The sequence below is a fragment of the Schistosoma haematobium genome, chromosome ZW (assembly GCF_000699445.3).
Source record: "Schistosoma haematobium chromosome ZW, whole genome shotgun sequence".
NCBI lineage: Eukaryota > Metazoa > Platyhelminthes > Trematoda > Strigeidida > Schistosomatidae > Schistosoma > Schistosoma haematobium.
The window spans coordinates 23,682,567-23,702,868 of NC_067195.1; the positions used below are offsets into that span (position 1 = coordinate 23,682,567).

Consider the following 20,302-nt stretch of genomic DNA (forward strand, 5'->3'; position numbering starts at 1 on the left):
CATGAACGAAGGAAAACGAAGATATATATATTGTGTAGCGTCTGATATAAGCTGTCTAGTTGAGTAGCATGGCGTAACCAATTGTGATCTGGTGCTGATCCGTGACCCAGAATCCTCAGCTAGGTGTCCAGTAGAACTAATGAGGTCAACATCAACGTCAAAAACTTACCAAAGTATCTATTTTGGGGATTTATGCACCACCACAAACCTATTTAGAGTCACTTAGACTACTGAAGCTAAAAAGGGATTTTATACTTACTGGGCGCGATAAAAAATCTATAGTTGATCTATAACACCAAGAACCCACCTAAGACACGTTACTAGGTTTGTCTCAGCTTGGTTAAAAGAATATTGAATATATCAGAAGAGTTCGAGGTCCTTGATTTGATAACCTCATTGAGATTAAAAATAACTGAATTGACCAACATATACTATCTACCCTCTTACGTTTATACATATTTATGAGTGCTCTTTGTTTTACTTAGTTTAGTGAATATACGGTACTTTTTCGTATCGTGGTAACGACGAAGTTGAGATGTCTTTCCGCGAGATGAGGTTATTTACTGAAATGATGCGTTCCTTGGGATACCCGCGCGTCATATCTTTGGAAAATTTTCGAACTCCGAATTTCCCTTTAGTTGCGGAAATCCTCAGATGGTTGGTTTGTCGGTATGACTCTTATGCTGACTTACCATCACGCCTTGACTCGGAACAAGATCGCGTTTTGTTCATTAAATCAGTAACACGCTTGATTTTTACTAAGGCATGTATTAAACTGAACAGCAAAAGACTTTACCAGGCAGATGGATATGCTGTAAGGGAACTTATAAAAATAACTAGGATCTTATGTGAAGCAATGGAAAATAGCAATTCCGAGTCCAAAGATGAACAACATTGCCTCAATGTAACAGAAATCTTTGATTTTGATAAGGTGAGTAGTTTTGATCCTTTGATATACATAATTATGCGTGTACATATCAGCTAAGTAATGACGTACAGAGGATCTTAGTTATCAGAGCGAGGGCATAAATGTTGGTTCATTCATCGTCAAGCTCTTGGAGTGTTTGAAATGCGCTTCCATGTTTGTGACAGATTTTTCATTTAGAAGTGACCGTATTTCAAACTGGATCTCGAAAAATAAATATTCAGTTGTATGGATTAGAGTCTGCATGGTTTACACGAGACCATTTAAATATCGTAAATTGAGTATATTAATTTTTTTAGAAACAGTTTTAACTATCAGACGGTAATAGATGCCCAGCCGTTGTGATGTAGGCTTTGATGATAATACCTTCGAAATAAAGTAACCAACTGTGAGGCACGACCACTTTCTTTACTAACACTGGGTATTGGTGTATATACTTCCATTACCTTTTACGGACCACTTCCCTGAGTGCATATTTTCTGTTTTTGCCATCATGCTTAGTATATTGTTTAGTCTTACCTTGCTCAGGTTATTATGTTTCATCTTGTAATATATATCCCACAATAATAATAGAATGAGGCTTATCATTTTTCGTTGTGATTATATTAACTAGGCGATGGAACCATGTAATTTTTATCATCAGAAATATATAACGTTATGCATTTTATAGCTTCATTCAAAATTTATTTGTATAGATGAGTGGTGGCTAGCAGTGGAATACAGGAAGCGCGTCTCGCTCTATTTAGGACGATTCAAACAACTAATACAATATGGATTTATTTGAGGTTGCTTAAAGAATTTGCCTTTCACTTTTAAATTTTAGTCTCTAAACCATCTCCAGGTATATGAAGAAGTAGTACTCTTTCCAATAAATTTTCTCTAAGTTCTTCAGTTATGTAAACAAATTAGTAACACTGGAAGTGGTCAGGTTTAAGGCAAATGCATGTATGTCTATTTATGAGACTTTAGCAATAGATATTTTGTGTAACCAATCAGTTGCCTCACATATACATTCTCAAGTTTAGTACTTGGATTTGGTTAGCATTAGTATGTAAGGCTACTCTCTTGTCTTCAGATTCCTATTAAACACGATGCTTCCTAATTAAAATAGATTGTCCTTTAACTTTTACTACTAGCGTTTTAACAAGAATATAGGTTTGGTGATGTTACTGCTCAGCCTGTTTATTTTTTGTGTACATCATGTAGCTGACTTGATACATGATGTTACTTCTTTCTCATTTGCACACAAAGGTGACGATGACTTGTGACTTCAAGTACTCAAAAACTCAAGATTAGTGACACTGGTGAGAGAATGAGCAGGATTGCACTGGTTTACGAGCTCGTGCACTAAAACGAAACAGAAATAGGTCAGAAGAAACGTGTTTTACTATACAACACCACATGTTTGTTATACTGCTCAAAGATGGATAAATATGCTTCCAAAGTCACCATTGAGTCAACGCGTATCTGCGGTTGCAAGTATGTAAGGAAAAGAAAGAAACGAGTTTCTACTATGTTTACTGAACAGAGTCCTACAAACATACGCCTGAAAGGGAGTACAGTCTTCACAAGTGCAATCCCCCATGCATCTTTTGTGTAGTGAACATGAAGTGAATATTAGTAACGGATTTAAATTAGAAGGGAATTTGTTATGAATACAGTGGTCTTGAGTACTGTTAGAAATATGAGAGCGATTATCACTTCCTGGTTTCCTGCATCGTGGAAGGTTTCTTCTAGGGGTACCTGGAAAAGAAATTGAATTAGAGTTGGTCTTAGTGACCTGAGAACGTGACCTTAGTGCCAAAGGGATAACTGTTTGAAACTGGTCACACACGACCTTTTCGCGGGTAACTTTGTGTTAGCTCCGTACTTTTTGGGACCTTACCACCGGAGACAGATATTCGTGTGCATTCTAAGGGTCAATCTTTTCTAACCCCACACTTCCTTTGTGGGAAGGCACCATCGCTGTTATGCTAGTTGCCTGAAGGAAAAATCTTACTGCCGTCACACCTCTGTACAGTCAGCAGTACGACTTCACCATCGAACTTTGGGTTTGCTGCTTTTAGTCTTACCGTACTTCAATCGACCTGTCTAGTATGGTGGGACCTTGAGAAACGATTGTCTCAGCCAATATAGCCCCAATGATTCATCGAGATAGGCAAGCCCGACCACCACGTCAATGTGGCAGTAACGGTTGGCCAGCTATTGTAAGCAATGGTTAGAGACTCTGGGTGACATGGCTCAGAATCGATCACAATGGTGTAGGTGTATACACTTTTTGTCTTCTCTTAAACCGTGAGATTAAAATCACATTGTACTATTCTTTCTGCGAACTAATTTTCTCTCTCTGTATCGTATCCTTATATGAAGTCCTTGTTTTTACTACCACTGAAGTAACTGTTTCTATGGATTTGGTGTTCATTTTGTTGTGCTCATGAGGTATGACAAATTGGACCGATGCATATATGTGCCTGGTTCTACGTTGTAGCCTACTGGCTGTCTGAATAGATTTAAATTCACTAACATACAAATAGCACCAATTTCAATTACTTTTTCAAAGACAATTGTTATTAGACGTTTATTACCTAACCTATGCATACAGATAAAAGTGTGATTGTCCCTTTTCTGGTATGGTGACTGGGTATTCGTCAAATAACCTTTAATAATCTTTTTAACCATTTCTGCATTTTTCGTCTCAATGCTCATCTCTTACATAATATAATTGGTGTTCACAAACTGATTTGGTTTTGTTTTTAATCATGTCGAGTGATTACTTAATTAACAGTTTCATTATCTTCAAATGACCTCTCTTATCTTGATTATGAATAATAGTGACTATATTACCTATTATAATTTTCATTACTACTTCTCAGGATATAAATGCACATCGATTCTAACTGTTTGTTCATTCATTTTGTATCTTCACTTTGTCTTGTGATTTCGGTTATATTTTGAACGTTTATTTAAACTTCGAAAACTAAATTATCTTAAAAATTTGTTTATAAGTTTATTATTAATTGTAGTTTTAGGCTGTATGCAGCTAATAAGGAGTGAGATGGAATGAATTTGTTTTATTCTGTACAATTTGTTGTTCCTACTCATCCTAAATTTATTTATTTTTGTCTCAAGAGTGTACATCTACTCAGAATTTCTCGCAAGCTTTGTAAAATGTCATTCTACTTGTAATTTATTTAGTCGCAAGTTAAACACATTTTTCCTAATCATAGTTCAGCGACTAAGACACATGCATCTTTACATCGCAAGTTTGAATTCATTAAGGTTTACTCTACTTGTTATTCTCTCTAGCCCATACACATTTAACATAATCTACCACATGAGTTTCGTTTGTTTGACTGCTGCTCCTTATAAGAGTTTCTTATATAAAATTTGCAAATTATTTTGAGCTGTACGGTGTCACATATGTAAGAAGTAGGATTTAGATCGTAGCAACAAATTTAATTCCATTTTTATCTGACATAGATGACCTAAAATGTGAATAGAAAAGTATTCCAGCTTCGATTTTAATATAATGAACAAGACTGCTTCTATTTTCTTTATTGCTACCGTCTAACTAGAATAAAAGGTCCGATTTTGTATAAAAGCTTTCCTGATAGATTTTATTCAAATTGTATATCAATCATTAGTGATTGTTATTTACTGAGGAATTGTTAATAAATGTAGAATCATATTGGATTATTCAGTACAACAAAAACCTATTGAAAGTTAAGTGGGCGAAAGTTACTTTAAATAGATATGCGTTGTATTAGAAGATATAACATCTCAAACAAGAATATAGAATTATACTGACTATTTAAGACTCTCAGTAAAGCACATGCTTTCAGTACCCAGTGTTCTTCGTTTCACTTTTTCCGCTTTATTATATGTCTTTTAGTCACTCATGCTAAACAGACATTTATTTTTTGTCTAGAACATTTAAAAATATTTGCATGTAAAACAAACTCAAGTTAATATGAATATCAGTTTGTCAAAAACGTTTTCTTTCACAGTTCCAAAAGAAAATATTGTTCTATAGTACCTTTGTTTGAATTTTAATGTCACTCACTACTAGCAATTAAAATTTCAAACTTTTTCATGACTTAACAATCAAGCTATTTCAAAGAAAACCTCATTGGTCAAATTCGGACAGAGATGCATGAAACAAACAACAACGTAAATAAGTTTTTAGCATTTTGTAACAACAAATAGCTTTATTAACAGAAACGTGTTACCCAAGTCGAAATGATACAAAAAAACCAATAAGCAAAGATATAACAATGACTAACAGAATTAATTTTTATGGAGAGTTGACTAGAAATCATTCAGTCATATTATAGCTATGATAAATTAAAAGTCACATCCAAAAATTTATATTATTCACAACATTATAAAATGTTAATATTCGAGATTTTCATAATTTAACTGAAATCTACTCTTTGTTTCCTCAGGTTCAGCAACTTCAAGAGGCTAGAAATTTATGTAGTCAACTTGCATCATCTGGCGCTTCTTTAAATTCACTATTGAATAAAGAAGTAGATATTAAAGAATTACGTGAGACTTCGTTAAGACGTCAGATAGATCGAGAGTATGTCGAGGAATCTATAAAAACCGCCAAAAGTGCTATCAATGGTCAAATTGAAAAAGTGCAATCATCACTTGTTAATATCACTGCCGATGAAACCAATTTAGATATGAAAATTGAAAAGAAACGCAGTGAATTAGAACGTAATCGTAAACGTTTATCTACATTACAATCTGTACGACCTGTATATATGGAAGAGTATGAACAATTAGAAGAGGAACTATCTTCACTTTATACTACTTACCTGACAAAATTTCGTAATCTTACATTCTTAGAAAGTCAATATGAGTGTCTTCTGGATAATATTAATCAAAATAATGAGGATACAGAAATTACTCTTAAAACTATAGCTGATCAAGTGAAAACATATTCGGTAGGTCTGAATGGTTATGAATTATGTGCTTGCGCGTGTGTGAAAACAATAAACAGTTTTTTTAACAACATTAAGTATATATTTGGATTGAATTATTTCATGGTTATTTAACATGAATATGTAATTAAACAATCATATTAATATATATGTTTCCACCACATTGTGTGAAACTGATATTGTAATGGATCAAAATCTAAATTAACTCAGTTTCGGTGAGTTGAAATTTTGTCAAATCAATTGAATGTTAGCACCAAATATAATAAAATGATTATCCAAAGTCTCCTTTATGAGTTGGCTGGAAAATCTTTCCCAATATTCACAAACCATACGAAGACCATAAGCAACCAGCAGAAAGACTAACACAAAGATAAATAACACTACATTTCTTTTTTTAATTATTTATTTAAATATTTAATATCATACTGCACACTGAATTTCTCACTTCCTTTCCATGTCTAAGGTTAAAGTTGAAATATTAACATTTAGTGAGATTGAATCCAATAGATTTCGATACTCAACTGTAACTAGGAATCCATATATCTTGAACTGGAGGGAACTGAGATGCGTGCAGTCACTGTTCAATAAGTGTATTTAGTGGAAAACGGCAAATTATATGTAAAAAGCAGGAAGAGAAAGGGGGGAATAACAGAACTTTGAGGTAAATCTATCCTGATGAGTGAATAAGGGAAACGCTTTTTAGATGAATATATCGTTGTGCTTCAGAGAAACAAAGAATAACTAGACATTTAGACTGAAGCAGTCTACTATAATTTGGGAATATATGTTTCATATCTCTTACTACTTAATTACGAGACATATCTGCAGCATGGGCTACTTAACATCGTAGCTTGAGATTTGTCAATAAGCTTTTCAGTCTCTGAAAGTTTCGAATGGAAGCGCATAGAATCTGCTGCTGTTACAATAATGATTGATACAGTATTCACTACACTCAACAGTACAATGATTAAAACGGCTGCTGGGATTTAGTCTTTTCACACTGAGTCTTCAACTGTTTACTCTGATTACGTCATAACTCAGTATCTCTGCTGACTACAATTTAGGAAATAATAGCTTTTCGATAATTCTGTGGTAAAAATGCATACACCGTACGACTCACTAATGATACAGTGATGGTTTGTTCAATTTGTTTTAATTTGGGATCAGAATGATATTATTTACTACAATTATAAGCAGTCCTTTAAACATAGATTTTGGCAGCCTGGTTGTCAACATTTACAGGCTTCAGCTGTTTTTGAGTAAATAAAGGTTGGATGCAATTACAAAGTAGACTGAAAATACCAGGCTGTTTGGAAGATACAATAGCTTACAATTCAGATTGCCGAAACCACCACCTTGCTTCATTTTTGCGACACAAAAAATTGGGATAAACCAAAGAAAGGGCGCTGGATAAATTGATTGCTTACTGAACCAATTAGAATTACTCCATGAATCACATGAAGATTTATGAGATTACTAGTTTCTGGTTTAGATTTAAGCTGACTGAAATGTCCCTTCTCAATATGTATTGATTTTAGAGTATTCATAAAACGAATCCAGTATTTATAATTTTTGGTCGTACATTAGGGGAATTATTGACATTTCTATGGGACTGTAGTGTATAGCACTATGTCAAGCACACATGGGTCATTTCAGTTTTCGGGCAGACTAATATACCATTCTTCTTGTGTCACATTTTGACCTTGACAACTATTCGCTTATTAACCTTGATGTTTTCTTCTGAGCGTATGTAAGTATATAGCTTGCCTTATTCGTCACGCGTCTTTAGTATACTTTTATCTAACCATAAATATTCAGTCACACTTCATCAAATGGAGTTATCAAGCTTGCCTGCTCTGCTTTGCTTCGGTTACCTGCTTCTCTTTACGTTAACGTCTGTCTGATTAAACAAGTGTCTGAAATAAATTCTTCCAACTGAACTCGTGCTTGGCTTATTATTACCACCGTCGCATAAACGGTGTCCGCCTAGGTGTAATATACGGGGTTTAAATGGGAGATCAACAGTCCATTAGGGAGCTATCATAGTTTTCATCTAACTGTAAAACCGGGTATACAGTGTGTCAATGAATCCAGTTCTGGTGTTTGACTGTGAGACCTGTCCTCTTCTAGTTGAGGATGTTCAGCGGCCACTATCCTGATCATCACTGTCTCCAAAAGATTGCCGATATCTGACAGCAACAGTGCACATAATATTAGTGCCCGCAAAGTATATTTGGGGACGGTTGTGGAAACTCAATTGGTGCTATAATTTTGAAAAATGGGTACCGTTGGCCTGTGGATGCCTTAATAATGTTATCCCTCAGACCTCCATACTGCGTTATTTGCTTATGCTAGGAGTAGATGGATAAAGTAGAGAGGTGGTTAGTTTATGATGTCGGGCTATGGTATCAAATAAAGCCATACGGAACTAGATTCTGTCTTCCCATCACGGACTCCTTGCTGGATGATCCAAGAAATCACAGAACTTAGTGGCTTTTAGTGTTATCAAACATAGCTCAGAATAGAAGCCAGTTACGATCATGCTAGCTCTTCCTATTGTTTTTTTCATCAAAAGTAGCGTAACCCGTTTTTACTCAACGAAAGTAACCTTGACTGTATTTCTAGCTGAACTATATCTCTTATCGAACACTACTTGTTTGTTTACTTTAATTATTGACCATAAAACTTCTCCCTATTCCACTTCTTTGTGATGTTATCACACATCATGTGAAGCATTTATTTCGATTCCCGATATACCAAAGTGAGTATTTTTATCAGTAGACTTTTATGTCGACTTTTCTTGAATTTGTTCTTCTTCTGCATTTATAAGTTACTTCTTTACAAACGTTCAAACAATAGATACTTCATTAAGTGTAATAATGAAAAAAGTAACTAATGCGTTACAGTAAAGATATACATGACCAAATATCACGTGGAGACTAATGTGATACTACTACTCGTTTTTCCGAAGTCTCTATCCATAGGAAAGGTCCGAATTTGTAACTAGGTAATTCAGATTTTGTTCCATGAACTAATAAATTCTGTGTATATTGATAATCACTGTATTTTTATTTTCGTTTAGTTTAGAGATGAAAAGAATCAGAAAACTGTTTCGTATTGTGAAGATGAAAATACCTTTAAGAATCCATTAAATTTAAAAACTAATGCTGGAGAATATGGTAGCTTTGGTGCTGGGGATGATAACGATACGAGTGATAACGATGATATTGATGAAGATGATGATTCAGTCAATGATCAAGATAATCAAATTGAAAATACTGAAGATATCGTTGCAAATGATAATTCATTTCATCAAAGCAGTAATGGAAATACTATAAAACGTGGACTTGCAAGAAATCAACTCAAACCTGAATGGTCTCCTGGTCGTCAACGTATTTCAGGTGCGAGTTATCATGGTAGAAATCTAAGTTCGAATAACAGTGATGATTTTCAAATAAATGAAGGGAGTTATCGGTCTACAAATATGGATGAACCATTGTTAACAAAACGATCACAGAAAGTAAGTCCAAAATGAACTAAATTTATTTCTAAATATTAACAGTAGAAGTGCCATATTTAAAGAGATTAAAATATCACCTGAACTGGCAAACGGAACGGTTAGCAAGACAACCACAAGATAAGCTAAACTATTCACTGAGCCTCAGTCATTGTGACTAAAGAGGGAAGACCAGATTCAGACGAGGGGAAAGTTAATTACAAAACAGTCCGAAAGGTCGAGCGAACAAGCACACAACTCAAGTGTATATATATAGTACAAAAATGTCCTTGAGAAACGTAACGTCACAAAGTAGCGTACTAAAAGAGGAAACGAACTGGTGATATTTAGGGTCTTCCCAAGTGGAAAATACAAACTGAAGGTAAAAGTGGGTGCTTTCGGCGCGAAAATGAGAAGTTCAAATTTTCAAAATAAAATTACAAAAATGAGACGTTTACCAAGTGATTCATGGAGATCTAGCATCCCCCAAAAAATGTTAGGCTTTTCCTGTCGTCACTTTGGTCGTCATTTGATAGATTACGTAAACAGTGCTAACTATTTCAAGTTGAAAAATGTTTATATTTATCTAAATTACAGTTTGATAATATTGTGTTTATTGTACTATCAAAATTTAGCCATTCGAGTATATAAGGTACATATTATTTTTTTGTAGCTCTGGATTTTCAGTAAATCTAATTGATCATCACTGTTTTAAGTCCTGTTTCACTCACAATTTTTATGCAGTCTACTATCATCCATCAATATATCCTTTAGAAATTACTTATTTAATACTAATATTTTTATTGTCTCTCGATGTGCTAATTTGATGTATTACAACGCTAACCAATCCACATTTGTGTTGAATTGGACATAGTTCCATGAATTTGCCTCTTTTAGAAAACGAATCATTCGAGGTGAGGGTTAACTAGACTCTAATTCGCAACTTTGACTTTGCATCTGACTACAAACAAAAGTGAAGCGGGAATTATTATTTACGCTATCGTAATCCATGATGGAGGGTGTGTTTCGTTCTCTGTCTTTTTTACTGGCATGAATGAAAAATTTAAAGTTTTCTACGATGAAAATACCACTCCATCATGCTACGGACGTGTCAAGTGTAGCTTACTTAGTCATGATGAAAGAGAAATTATAACATCAAAAGTCATACCTCCAATTAATTATATGCTAGAAACTATTCCAAAATATCTACAATTGAGTGACTAAGTCAACGAAAACATAACCATCATTGCGGACTACGATACACTCAGATGATTTGACAACGTAGAGTTTATTGTGAGCCGACTAAGATAAAAAGAGTGTGTACTGTCATCTAAAATTTTATCTAACCTCATCTGGATATAAATCCTGTATAAAATCAGCATTATAATGGACCAGGATCTGAATAAAAATTGTTATTCATAGACTAGAATTTTTAGTCTATTGTTTCTATTGTTTTCGGAAATGAATTATTGATCAGTAAAGTTTATCTTAAATGAAAATGACTAAGAAATTGTGTAGTAATAGTATTTAGTACAATGAAGTCAGTCAAAAGTGGTTAATGACTGAAATTTAAAAACAAACATGTTTTTGGTGAATACTGTAATAATTTTTATGACTGGATAACAAATAGATCAGTATAGGAGAGTGTGAAGATTATAAAATGTTATTAATATCACGAAACAACCTAAGTTAGCTACCCGTTAAAAACTAAGAAGCATTAAACACTTGTTTAATCCTAGTATGGGGCTCCTCGGTTGTGTCCATCTATAACTCCATCAAGGATCGAACTCAGAATTTTTAGTCTCGTGCACTAACACTTAATCTCTAAACCACCTAACCAGGACTCACTGTCGTACATGTTTAACTCCATTAAACTTATTATGCTGCACAACTATCTTCCATTGTTAATAATAAATATATATTTTAGTTATATCCCAATGAATAATTTCGGTTATTTGTTTACTCTGAAGAAGCGGCTTACACTAAGTCACGAAACGCCAAAAATTCAATTTTTCTCATCACTGGGTTATAAATTAAATTACTACAATCTCTACAAAACCCCTCTATGATTATAATCACCATATGCTCGTTAGTGACTGCCTCCATGGGTTACTTCCTGGAGTTCTGGTGAGAAGCCGTGATCCGTGGAGTTCAACTGGGTCTACTGTGAGATAGTAACTCACTTAGGACAATGGTGGACGGCGGCGCAATTTCGTGGATTGGTTAAAGTTAGACATTAACACCGTTCAGTGCCGACTCAGTGGTCTGGAAGTTAAGCGTTCGCGCGTGAGATCAAAGACCCTGGGTTCGAATCACACGAGCGAGATCGTGGATGCGCACTGCTGAGGAGTCCCATACTAGGATGAAACGGCCGTCCAATGCTTTCAGGTTTTCCATGGTGGTCTAGCTTCAATTGACTAATGAACTCAATTATTACATTGGGTTATAACAAAAAAATGTATTTATTATTAACTTTCTACCCAATGCTCAATCTATTTGAAACTATCTTCCATTGTCTTCGGAGTCTTTGTTTAATTTTAAAGAGTTCAGTATTAATCCTATATTAATAATCATGACTGTTACAAGGATATTAATGAGCTATTATAAGTTACGTATTATTATCTGTTGGACATTAGAAATGTTGATTGAAAATCGATAATTATCAGAATTTAAGGTTTATTATTCTTTGTCTTCGAGTATCCCTGTTTTTTACGTTTCCGAAAAATTTATAAATGGAAAATCGGGATAGTTTTTAAGCAGTCCATTGTGCCGAATACAACAATTCCAAGTGTTCTGTTCATCTTCTAAAGTGTGATTAAGTCTTTCGATTCCATCTCCAATAGATCATATGTGAGTGGAAGTAATGTGATTCGAAGACAAAACAGCCTTGTATATTTATATGAAGTTATGTCCCACACATTTTATAAACTACCTCGTTACTGAAACCCAGTTAAACAGGATTCAAACCGGTGACTGGATAGTAATGCTTGGTGTTTTAGGAACATAGCTAAGACTCTAAACAAATGCGCAGACTAAAGACATATGGTTTACTTGAAATAATAACTGAACAGTTTCCAACCGCTCTTCAGAGATTTCCTTAAACGTATTCTTTCAAGGGAGATTTTTAACTATCTGTTTAGACAGTCAACGTTGATCATAAACACCGTAGAGCCCAGACAAATTATATATTGGCCTTAACTGTTATACTATAATAGCACAGAGGCAGAAAACTGACGATATTTATGAAAAAGAAGTAGATGTACTAGTAGCATTTATAAACATAGAGAATATAATTTAGAAAGGATGAATGAAATTGAGAAATAGACAGTATGAAACAGCAATAAAAACTTAAGCTTAAAAGACAGAGTGAACGAATTCCGATTTTCACAAATTGTTTTGATTCACGTTTGAACAAGAACTAGTAGAGTGCAAAGTGAATATTTCGATAAGCCAGATATTAAAGAGAATTTCTCTTATAATATTGAAAGTATACTGAGCACTGATCAAGTTTATTATTTATTACTATCATGTTTCATTTGTTTCATCTACTAATTCCAACGTAATGGTTAATCGTTAGGTCAACTGAGCTTTATTTTTATATCTACTTACGATTAATAACTAAAAGTTTTTCTATTACTACATTTTATAGTTTTATTTTGTCCAAACAGTGGCTTATTTCATTTTTAGTTCAGAAAAGGAGTTTGTTCTTCAGACAACAGTCGAATGATATCCTTTCTTTCCATTTATACCAGTAGGAAATATCTGTTGAATCTGATTGAGATACACTATTTACATACCTTTGGTTATTAATGATTAAGCAGTACCTTGTAAATTTACTAAAACCATTAAGTGTTTGGTTTTAAGCAAGATAGGTAGGTCAGTAAAAAAATACGTTGTTTCAAACAAATACTAAGTCAGGTAAAGGTTCGTTGACTAGTGTAGAGGGGAAACAGGAAAGACCTCAAAGTGATCATTTTAGGGCATAATTCATTTAAGTGATAATTCATATAAGTCACAGTCTATCCTATTTAAAAACTCTTTCTGACGTTTTTTTTTGAAGTGGAGAAAGTCTTAGGTTTACCGAGGTTATGTCATATAGTATTCGTATCTTGAGTTTAGTGGTATTAATTGAATGATTGTAGTCTTCCAACATATACACTTCCGCTTATTCTCCAGTAACTAACACTATTCATTTATCTAAACTCATTCGATATCCTATGACTTTCATACACTATTTAGTTTAAGGTAATCGCCTTTTAGATAAAATTTAATCTGCTATATTTTGTTATGCCTATAAAGCACCTTGTCTAATACCAGGTGGCGAATTTGTGACTATTTCTTGTAACTACCAATATCGCGGTTTAGTATCATTTAGGTTAGAAAACGATAATCAAAAATGCAACTGGTCAATAATCATTGTGTTTTATCTTATTATTAGTACCACCACTACTATTATTAATACTACTCTATTGTTCACATAATTTTGTTTAATTCAACAGGATAATTATCCAACAACAAATGTTGAAAATGAAAAGCAAACATATTTGAAGCATGCACTTCAATCTGAAGAAAATGAACACGATGATTTTTGAGTGAATTATGAATTTGCTAGTGATCTATTTATTTCCAAAAACTGTATAATAAAAAGTTATTACAAAAAGAAGCACTTCTAGTGTCGGTTATTATGTTTAGCCCATATACCTTATTCTAGCTTTCGGACAGCTCAGTCTATTCATCCTACTTGAGTTACATTCTGACCTTGTTAATTATTCGCTTATCAATCTTGAATGTTTTTATAGAGCGTAGGTGTGTGTACATTTCTTGTCCCATTCATCACATGTCTGTAACTTATTTTCGCGTAACTATAAATATTGATTAATGCTTGACTAAATGGGAGTTGGTCTACCAGCCATCTCCATTGCGCGTCGTTTTGCTTTGTTCTATTCTATCCGCTTTATATACAAAATATATGTATTCAGAAGTCCATTCTCGTTATTTAAGTTATTTAATTCCGTTATTGACTAACGCGATTTAAGTCGATGATTATATACGAGGATATGTGATAACAAACATTCATACGATCTACTTGGAGTCAGATCTCGGGCCATTAGAGTGGAGAGCCCTTTCGACAACATCGTCCGATCTAAATAACGACAAAATAAAAGGCCCCACAAAACATTATTTATTCTTCTAAAAAGTCTCTCTAATTGAATAACATTACTGATGGAAGTATAAAATCAGGTTAATTGTAAAGTATCTTCATTTCCTGTTGTTTATTTTGAGAATCTGAGATTCAAACAATCCCTGTCATTGTATAAACTTGATTCTTAACTGGATTTGAGAAAAAGGTTACATTTTCGTTAGTGTCTAAGAGAGGCTCAAGTAAAAACTAGAAATTCCTAAAAGTAATCAACAATATATTGGTTAGCGTTGACACGAGGACGCAGGTACATCCAGACAGAATATCCTGACCAAACTCAATATAAGAAACATGTTGAATAGTCTGTTGTTAGCCATTATTCAAAATGTAATGAAATATGGTAATGGCATCTGTGATGAGGGGATTACGTTAAATTATATGCCCTAATAACTAGAAACTTTCAAACTTTATATGGTTTAAGCACTTACTACAAAAGATCTGGTCAGTTAGAACATTTAGATCATTTCGTCCAAAGCAAAAGACAGGTTCAGTTTAATAAATACAACCAAAAGACGAAACCGCAGTAAACTGTTGTATTTTTTCAATTCGTGTTCACTTAACACACTGGAAGTAAACTTTTTAATTGAGAACGTTTTTACTTAAATTAAAAGATATTGAAGCAAAGGTTAATTAGTGTAGTAAAAACGGACACCCCATTATAAGGATAGACAGGGCAACTGATGTAAAAACAGGGTGGGGAATAATTGAGATGATAATTTCCATTGTTTAGAGAATCTTCTCACAATATTTCAAGTCTGATTGTTGTTAATAACGTTGATGACTGACAGAAACTGAAGGTTATGTTTTGCAATATATTGCTTGTCTTTAAACATAATAGTCTTTTTAGTCCAAGCACGATGAAATTGTATTAACACTTTCATTTTAGGGAAACATATTTGACAGTGCCTCCGCATAATGACATTTAAATGTTTAGTTTCACAGAAAATAAATCTCTGGATAGAACATTCGTGTTTTCTAAATATATGGCAATCCTCTTAAGTGCATATATTATTTCAGAGCTCATGATTCGCAATGAGGGCATTTAAACCTTGTCTGGTTGACTTAGCTTCAAATCATATTACCTTTTACTTCTCTAAAAGGGTTTTGGTTTTGACTAGCTTTGAAATAATACCTTCAGTCACATCTTCCTTTTTATTTCTTCAAAGCTTACGGGATGATAAATACACCAGGATTAAAAAGGAGGCTGCACAGTCAGACAAAACGCGTAAAGATAATGTCTTGCTTAAAACTGTTCAAGAGTATTTCATGCAAACAAAGACTGCTGTGCTTGAGGTGTATGTATCGAAAGAATTGTTTAAAAATCACAAAATATACGTGATCCGGGAAGGGAATGTATCATGTCAATATTATTCATTTCATATTTTGTCCAGGATGAAATCGGGTACAATAATGTGATCGAATGCCTTTTTTAATCATTTTAACATTCATAGACCAGTGAGCCAAAGAAGTCAGCACTGTTTTTGCTTAGTAAATAATCCTGAAGTTCATGTTTGTAGTATTGATATGTATCATTTTTAATTTACAGCCGAACGTAACATCCCACCCAATTAAAATGAACGAAATCTTCTTTTGTTATGATTTTTCTTCATCAATTTAGATAAGTGTTCAGAGTCATATCTAAATGAATGTGAAAATAATGACGTTCCTCATAATTCCTAATCATTCAGACACGTTGAGAAGTAAAAGTATCTGAAGAATGACTTTATCACAGGCTGATGCCATTTAAAACATCAGTCGAAAAAAGTAGAGAAGTTATTACCTGCTCTTCTGGGACTCCTCAGCAGTATGCATCCCCAACCCTTTACCGAATCAAAATAAGAATCTATAAGTCTTGGGTAAAGCAGATTACTATCAAACCATTGTGCTAAAATCCAGCTATCTATAGACGTTAGTGATATGATCTACCATCAAAGTAATTAAATAGGTTTTAGATTTACTAGTTATTGGTCTGCCCCCGATTGCTACCTTGTTTTTTAATATTTAATATTTATTCGTGAGTCATAGTGGTTATATACATATGTATCTACAACCAACTTCTACTTTTTCGGAAGTCACTCAAACTTCTTACCGCATAATCTTTACTTAAAATGACTTAAATTGAAGCTTGTTAGCTCTTCAATTGAGAACACATAATAGATGAGAGGGGTGGTAGTGAACTTTATTTATAAGACCTGTACCTTGTTTTTATTAGACGTGAATAGAATAAGTGTTTGCTGAAGATAGAATCGTGACGTAACTTTACGTATGGTCAAGTAACTGAGTGAGCTCTAGATGCGTTTATTTGGTATATATATATATATATATATATATATATATATATATATATATATATATATATATATATATATATATATATATATATATATAGTAACAAATCAAGGTTTTATAAGCATCTTAAAGAACATGAAAATGTTAGTTGTTTTCGGTCATCTCTTCCATATTTATTTAGAATAAAGGAAACTGACAAGCGTTTTTCACTGTGAGGAAACTATAACTGTTATAATTTTTTCTTATTCCAAGTCATTGATAATAACTAATTATTGTTATCATCTTTAATTTTGTTCTAAACGAAAATCAAATTGTGTAGATATATATTACTTACAGAATAAAAGTAATATTGCAAAGAAAAATTCTGAAAAAGCAATCCTTTTCAAAGTTGAATACTCATGATATAATTAATATGATATAAACCTTTAGTATTTAAGAATCTAAATTTTTACTAATGAAATAACAAACAGAAATCAAGAATGACATTGTGACTTTTTACATAAGATTCTGATTGAAAAGACAAGAACTTTTAATTATGTTTTATATATGTTCATTATTCTTACTTCACAGAAGTAACAGTTTTTGTACAATTGCCTCTGGTACGATTTTCATTCTTTAATTGGTAGGATGTTGTCGTAGTTAGTTGATTACAATCAGTTATATTGGCCCCATGCTGTTGTACATTATAATTGTCTCCCATTCCATACGGATAATGATAATGATTATAATAATTGTTACCATACATGATATTTGAGTTATTTTCAAAACAACTGAAAAGATTGTTGTTTGTTGGATTTATTCCATCTAGAATAATACCAGAATCCATACTTGTACGGTGTTGACAAATTTCCACGTCGGAATTACACAATGTGGACAACGTCAACTGATAATTTTTCACCATAGATATTGAATTCTGTGTTAAAGTTATTTTTGGTTCCCTAATAGATTTTGGAAAGTTGACAACTGTAGGATTCCATGGCCATGTTATCGTTATCCATCCAAGAATATTATTTAATGTTTTAAATATATTGTTTAAAGGTTCCTTTTTTGTCGGCATAGTAGAGGTCGTTACATTTTTTATATCCTTAAACAAAATAGGCACCAACATATTATTCCATAAGTCAAGAAACCAGTTTAATGACAGCTGTGAATGCATTGGACATGTTAGAAATGTTCGTATACCGAAAATAGTGAACTGGTTTGATTGTAGCAATGAATAAGGAATTTCATTTAGTTGATTCCAAAATTCAGTTAACCATGAAATCAAATGGTTAAGATTTTTATCTTCAACTTGTGTTACAAATTTATCCAAAGAATCTTTATCTTCGTTAAATCCATATGAAGAATAAAATTCATTAAATAAACGATATTGAATTAATTTACGGTTTAAGCTTCTTTCTAAGTATTCTTTTGCATCGTTTATATCGGACAAATGATTTATAACTCTGCCAATTGAAATAAAGGTAGTGGTTTTATTAATATGCAAAAAGGTTATACTACACATATCCTCAAATTGTACACCTTTTAAAGTAATGAAATGCAGCAAATTACTACTGTATAATAGTGATGCTTTGAAATAATTATTCCCAAGAAAAACAGCCATATGACATTAACGATTATTTCTGTAGAACAATTAGAAGACAGAGTTGGTCTGACCAACTAGCTGACTAATTGCTGCAAACGATTGTGTATTTAAGTGCAAATCACGATGTAACATAGTGGGTTGATTATTAATTCCCATGATAGATAAATCACTAGATAGCTTACTAGATAAGGTTATAAATGAAGAACAGATTTTTTTTTAAAATCTGAAATTGGTGTTCTATATCATATGATATTCTAGTTCTTAGTAAACAATAATATAATGTAATACCAACGTTGTGTAAACATGGTTATTTTAGATAAGAATCAGTGATGAACCATATTTACACAAAAATCTTAAGATTCGAAATTGTATTTGAATTTCTTGCAAGAGCCAAATATCAAAGGGTGTAAATTCCTAAAATTTATGTTAGTATGATACATATAATATTTAGGAATAGTGGAGGAGAATTCACTGCCATGACATAGCATAAATCTCAGGCTCAGAGCAATACTTATTACGATGCCAGTTGTGTTAGAAAACCTGATCAATAAGGTATGTTCATTTTTTATTTACTTAAAAAGCACAAGGAAATTATGTTACAAGCGATAGTAGGACTTTGGGGACTCAGGGTGTATAAACTGTCGTGTATTTGGTTTCTAAATCATTGTTCGTTAAGGTTATCTGGTCAAATAGTTGACGACAAGAAATTCAACTGCGTTTACTATTACACTAGTGTTTCAAGTGGGGAGGAATGAACTAGCTGTGTGTTAAAACACATATTTGAATGACTTAAAGAACAGTTGTACTTCAAAATCATAATAACCTTAAGTGTCAATTAACTTTCCTGTTTTATCACTAAATACTCAGTAGAAAACTTCCGTAAAAAAGCTTTTATAGGTTTTATGAATGTCTATAGAATTTCTCCGGAGTGGATACTTAGACTTTCGAAAATCGTACACCAATGGGAATTAAAATCTTTATTATATCATAAAAATATTTGTTCAAATTTCAAACTCAACGTGACAACCTTCATTTCATCTTTTAATGTCTTGATTTATGTCAAAATTTACTATTTCTTCATCATGTCTTATTTGTTTTGATATTTTTGATAGTAATTTGTTTAGTTAAGATCTTCATCATACAACCTGTTTTCCGACTAAGTGCAAAATGAAACACTTCTGGATTAAATATTTGCCTATGGAAGCTAAATATTGGTGAGTATTTAACACTAAACTGTGGCACTGCTTTTCCTGGAGAAACAGTATTGTGTAGCCTTCATTTGCTAAATGAATCATAAATTTGATGAACTCACTTTATCTGATTATCTATCAGAAACTTCTCAAGTTCTAAGTTACCAGTTCCACTAGTTCCTATAATCTTAGGACTAAAAGGAAAAAGAGTTATAATGTAAAGTGTGTTGATTAAAGAAAATGTGCAATGTAAATTAGATAATACAGAAAAGTAAAGATTTAAATTTTGATTATGTCTATCATTTGTGATTTATTGTTTTAAGTGTTTACCAAATTGCAATTTAGTGGGAGTTGATTTTCACCTGAAAAAATCTTGCCCCTGAAGACTCTTGTAGCATAAAGATCAGCATATGAAATGGGATGTCATTCAAAGGAATTCAGTGATAACTTTTGAACATGTAAGCAATAATATAAAACATAGTCGTTTTATTTATTCACTGACTATCAGCGTTAAAAAGGTTTAATTTAAGTCTATAATGGGAATAGCGTAGGCAATGAGTTAAGAGAACGACTTACTATATTTAGTGTTTACTAATTAGAATCAACATTTAGAGATTTGCAATTTAGTTGGAATTTTTTTCTTGTCGATATAGAAGAAAAAACTGGAC

The 20,302-nt window shown here is 32.9% G+C and overlaps 2 protein-coding genes across 2 annotated transcripts in view; one reads left to right on the forward strand and one right to left on the reverse strand.

Annotated features, from left to right (window-relative positions):
- Window positions 1-535: 535 nt before the first annotated feature.
- Window positions 536-14,030, forward strand: CLUAP1 (Clusterin-associated protein 1; the record flags this gene model as incomplete). Its single annotated transcript, XM_012944066.3, has 4 exons — window positions 536-931; window positions 5,371-5,877; window positions 8,957-9,394; window positions 13,870-14,030. 4 exons carry the CDS (start codon window positions 536-538, stop codon window positions 13,960-13,962), a joined length of 1,434 nt encoding a protein of 477 aa, XP_012799520.2. The 3' UTR covers window positions 13,963-14,030.
- Window positions 14,031-17,173: 3,143 nt separating this feature from the next.
- NAV2 (neuron navigator 2) overlaps window positions 17,174-20,302 on the reverse strand; it is a 65,858-nt gene continuing 62,729 nt past the window's right edge. Inside the window, exons 14-15 of the mRNA XM_051210749.1 lie at window positions 19,757-19,828; window positions 17,174-18,304 (exon numbers count right to left, since the gene is read on the reverse strand). Of these exons, the coding sequence (XP_051070768.1) occupies window positions 17,419-18,304; window positions 19,757-19,828 (958 nt within the window). The 3' untranslated portion in view covers window positions 17,174-17,418. The remainder of the gene's footprint in view (window positions 18,305-19,756; window positions 19,829-20,302) is intronic.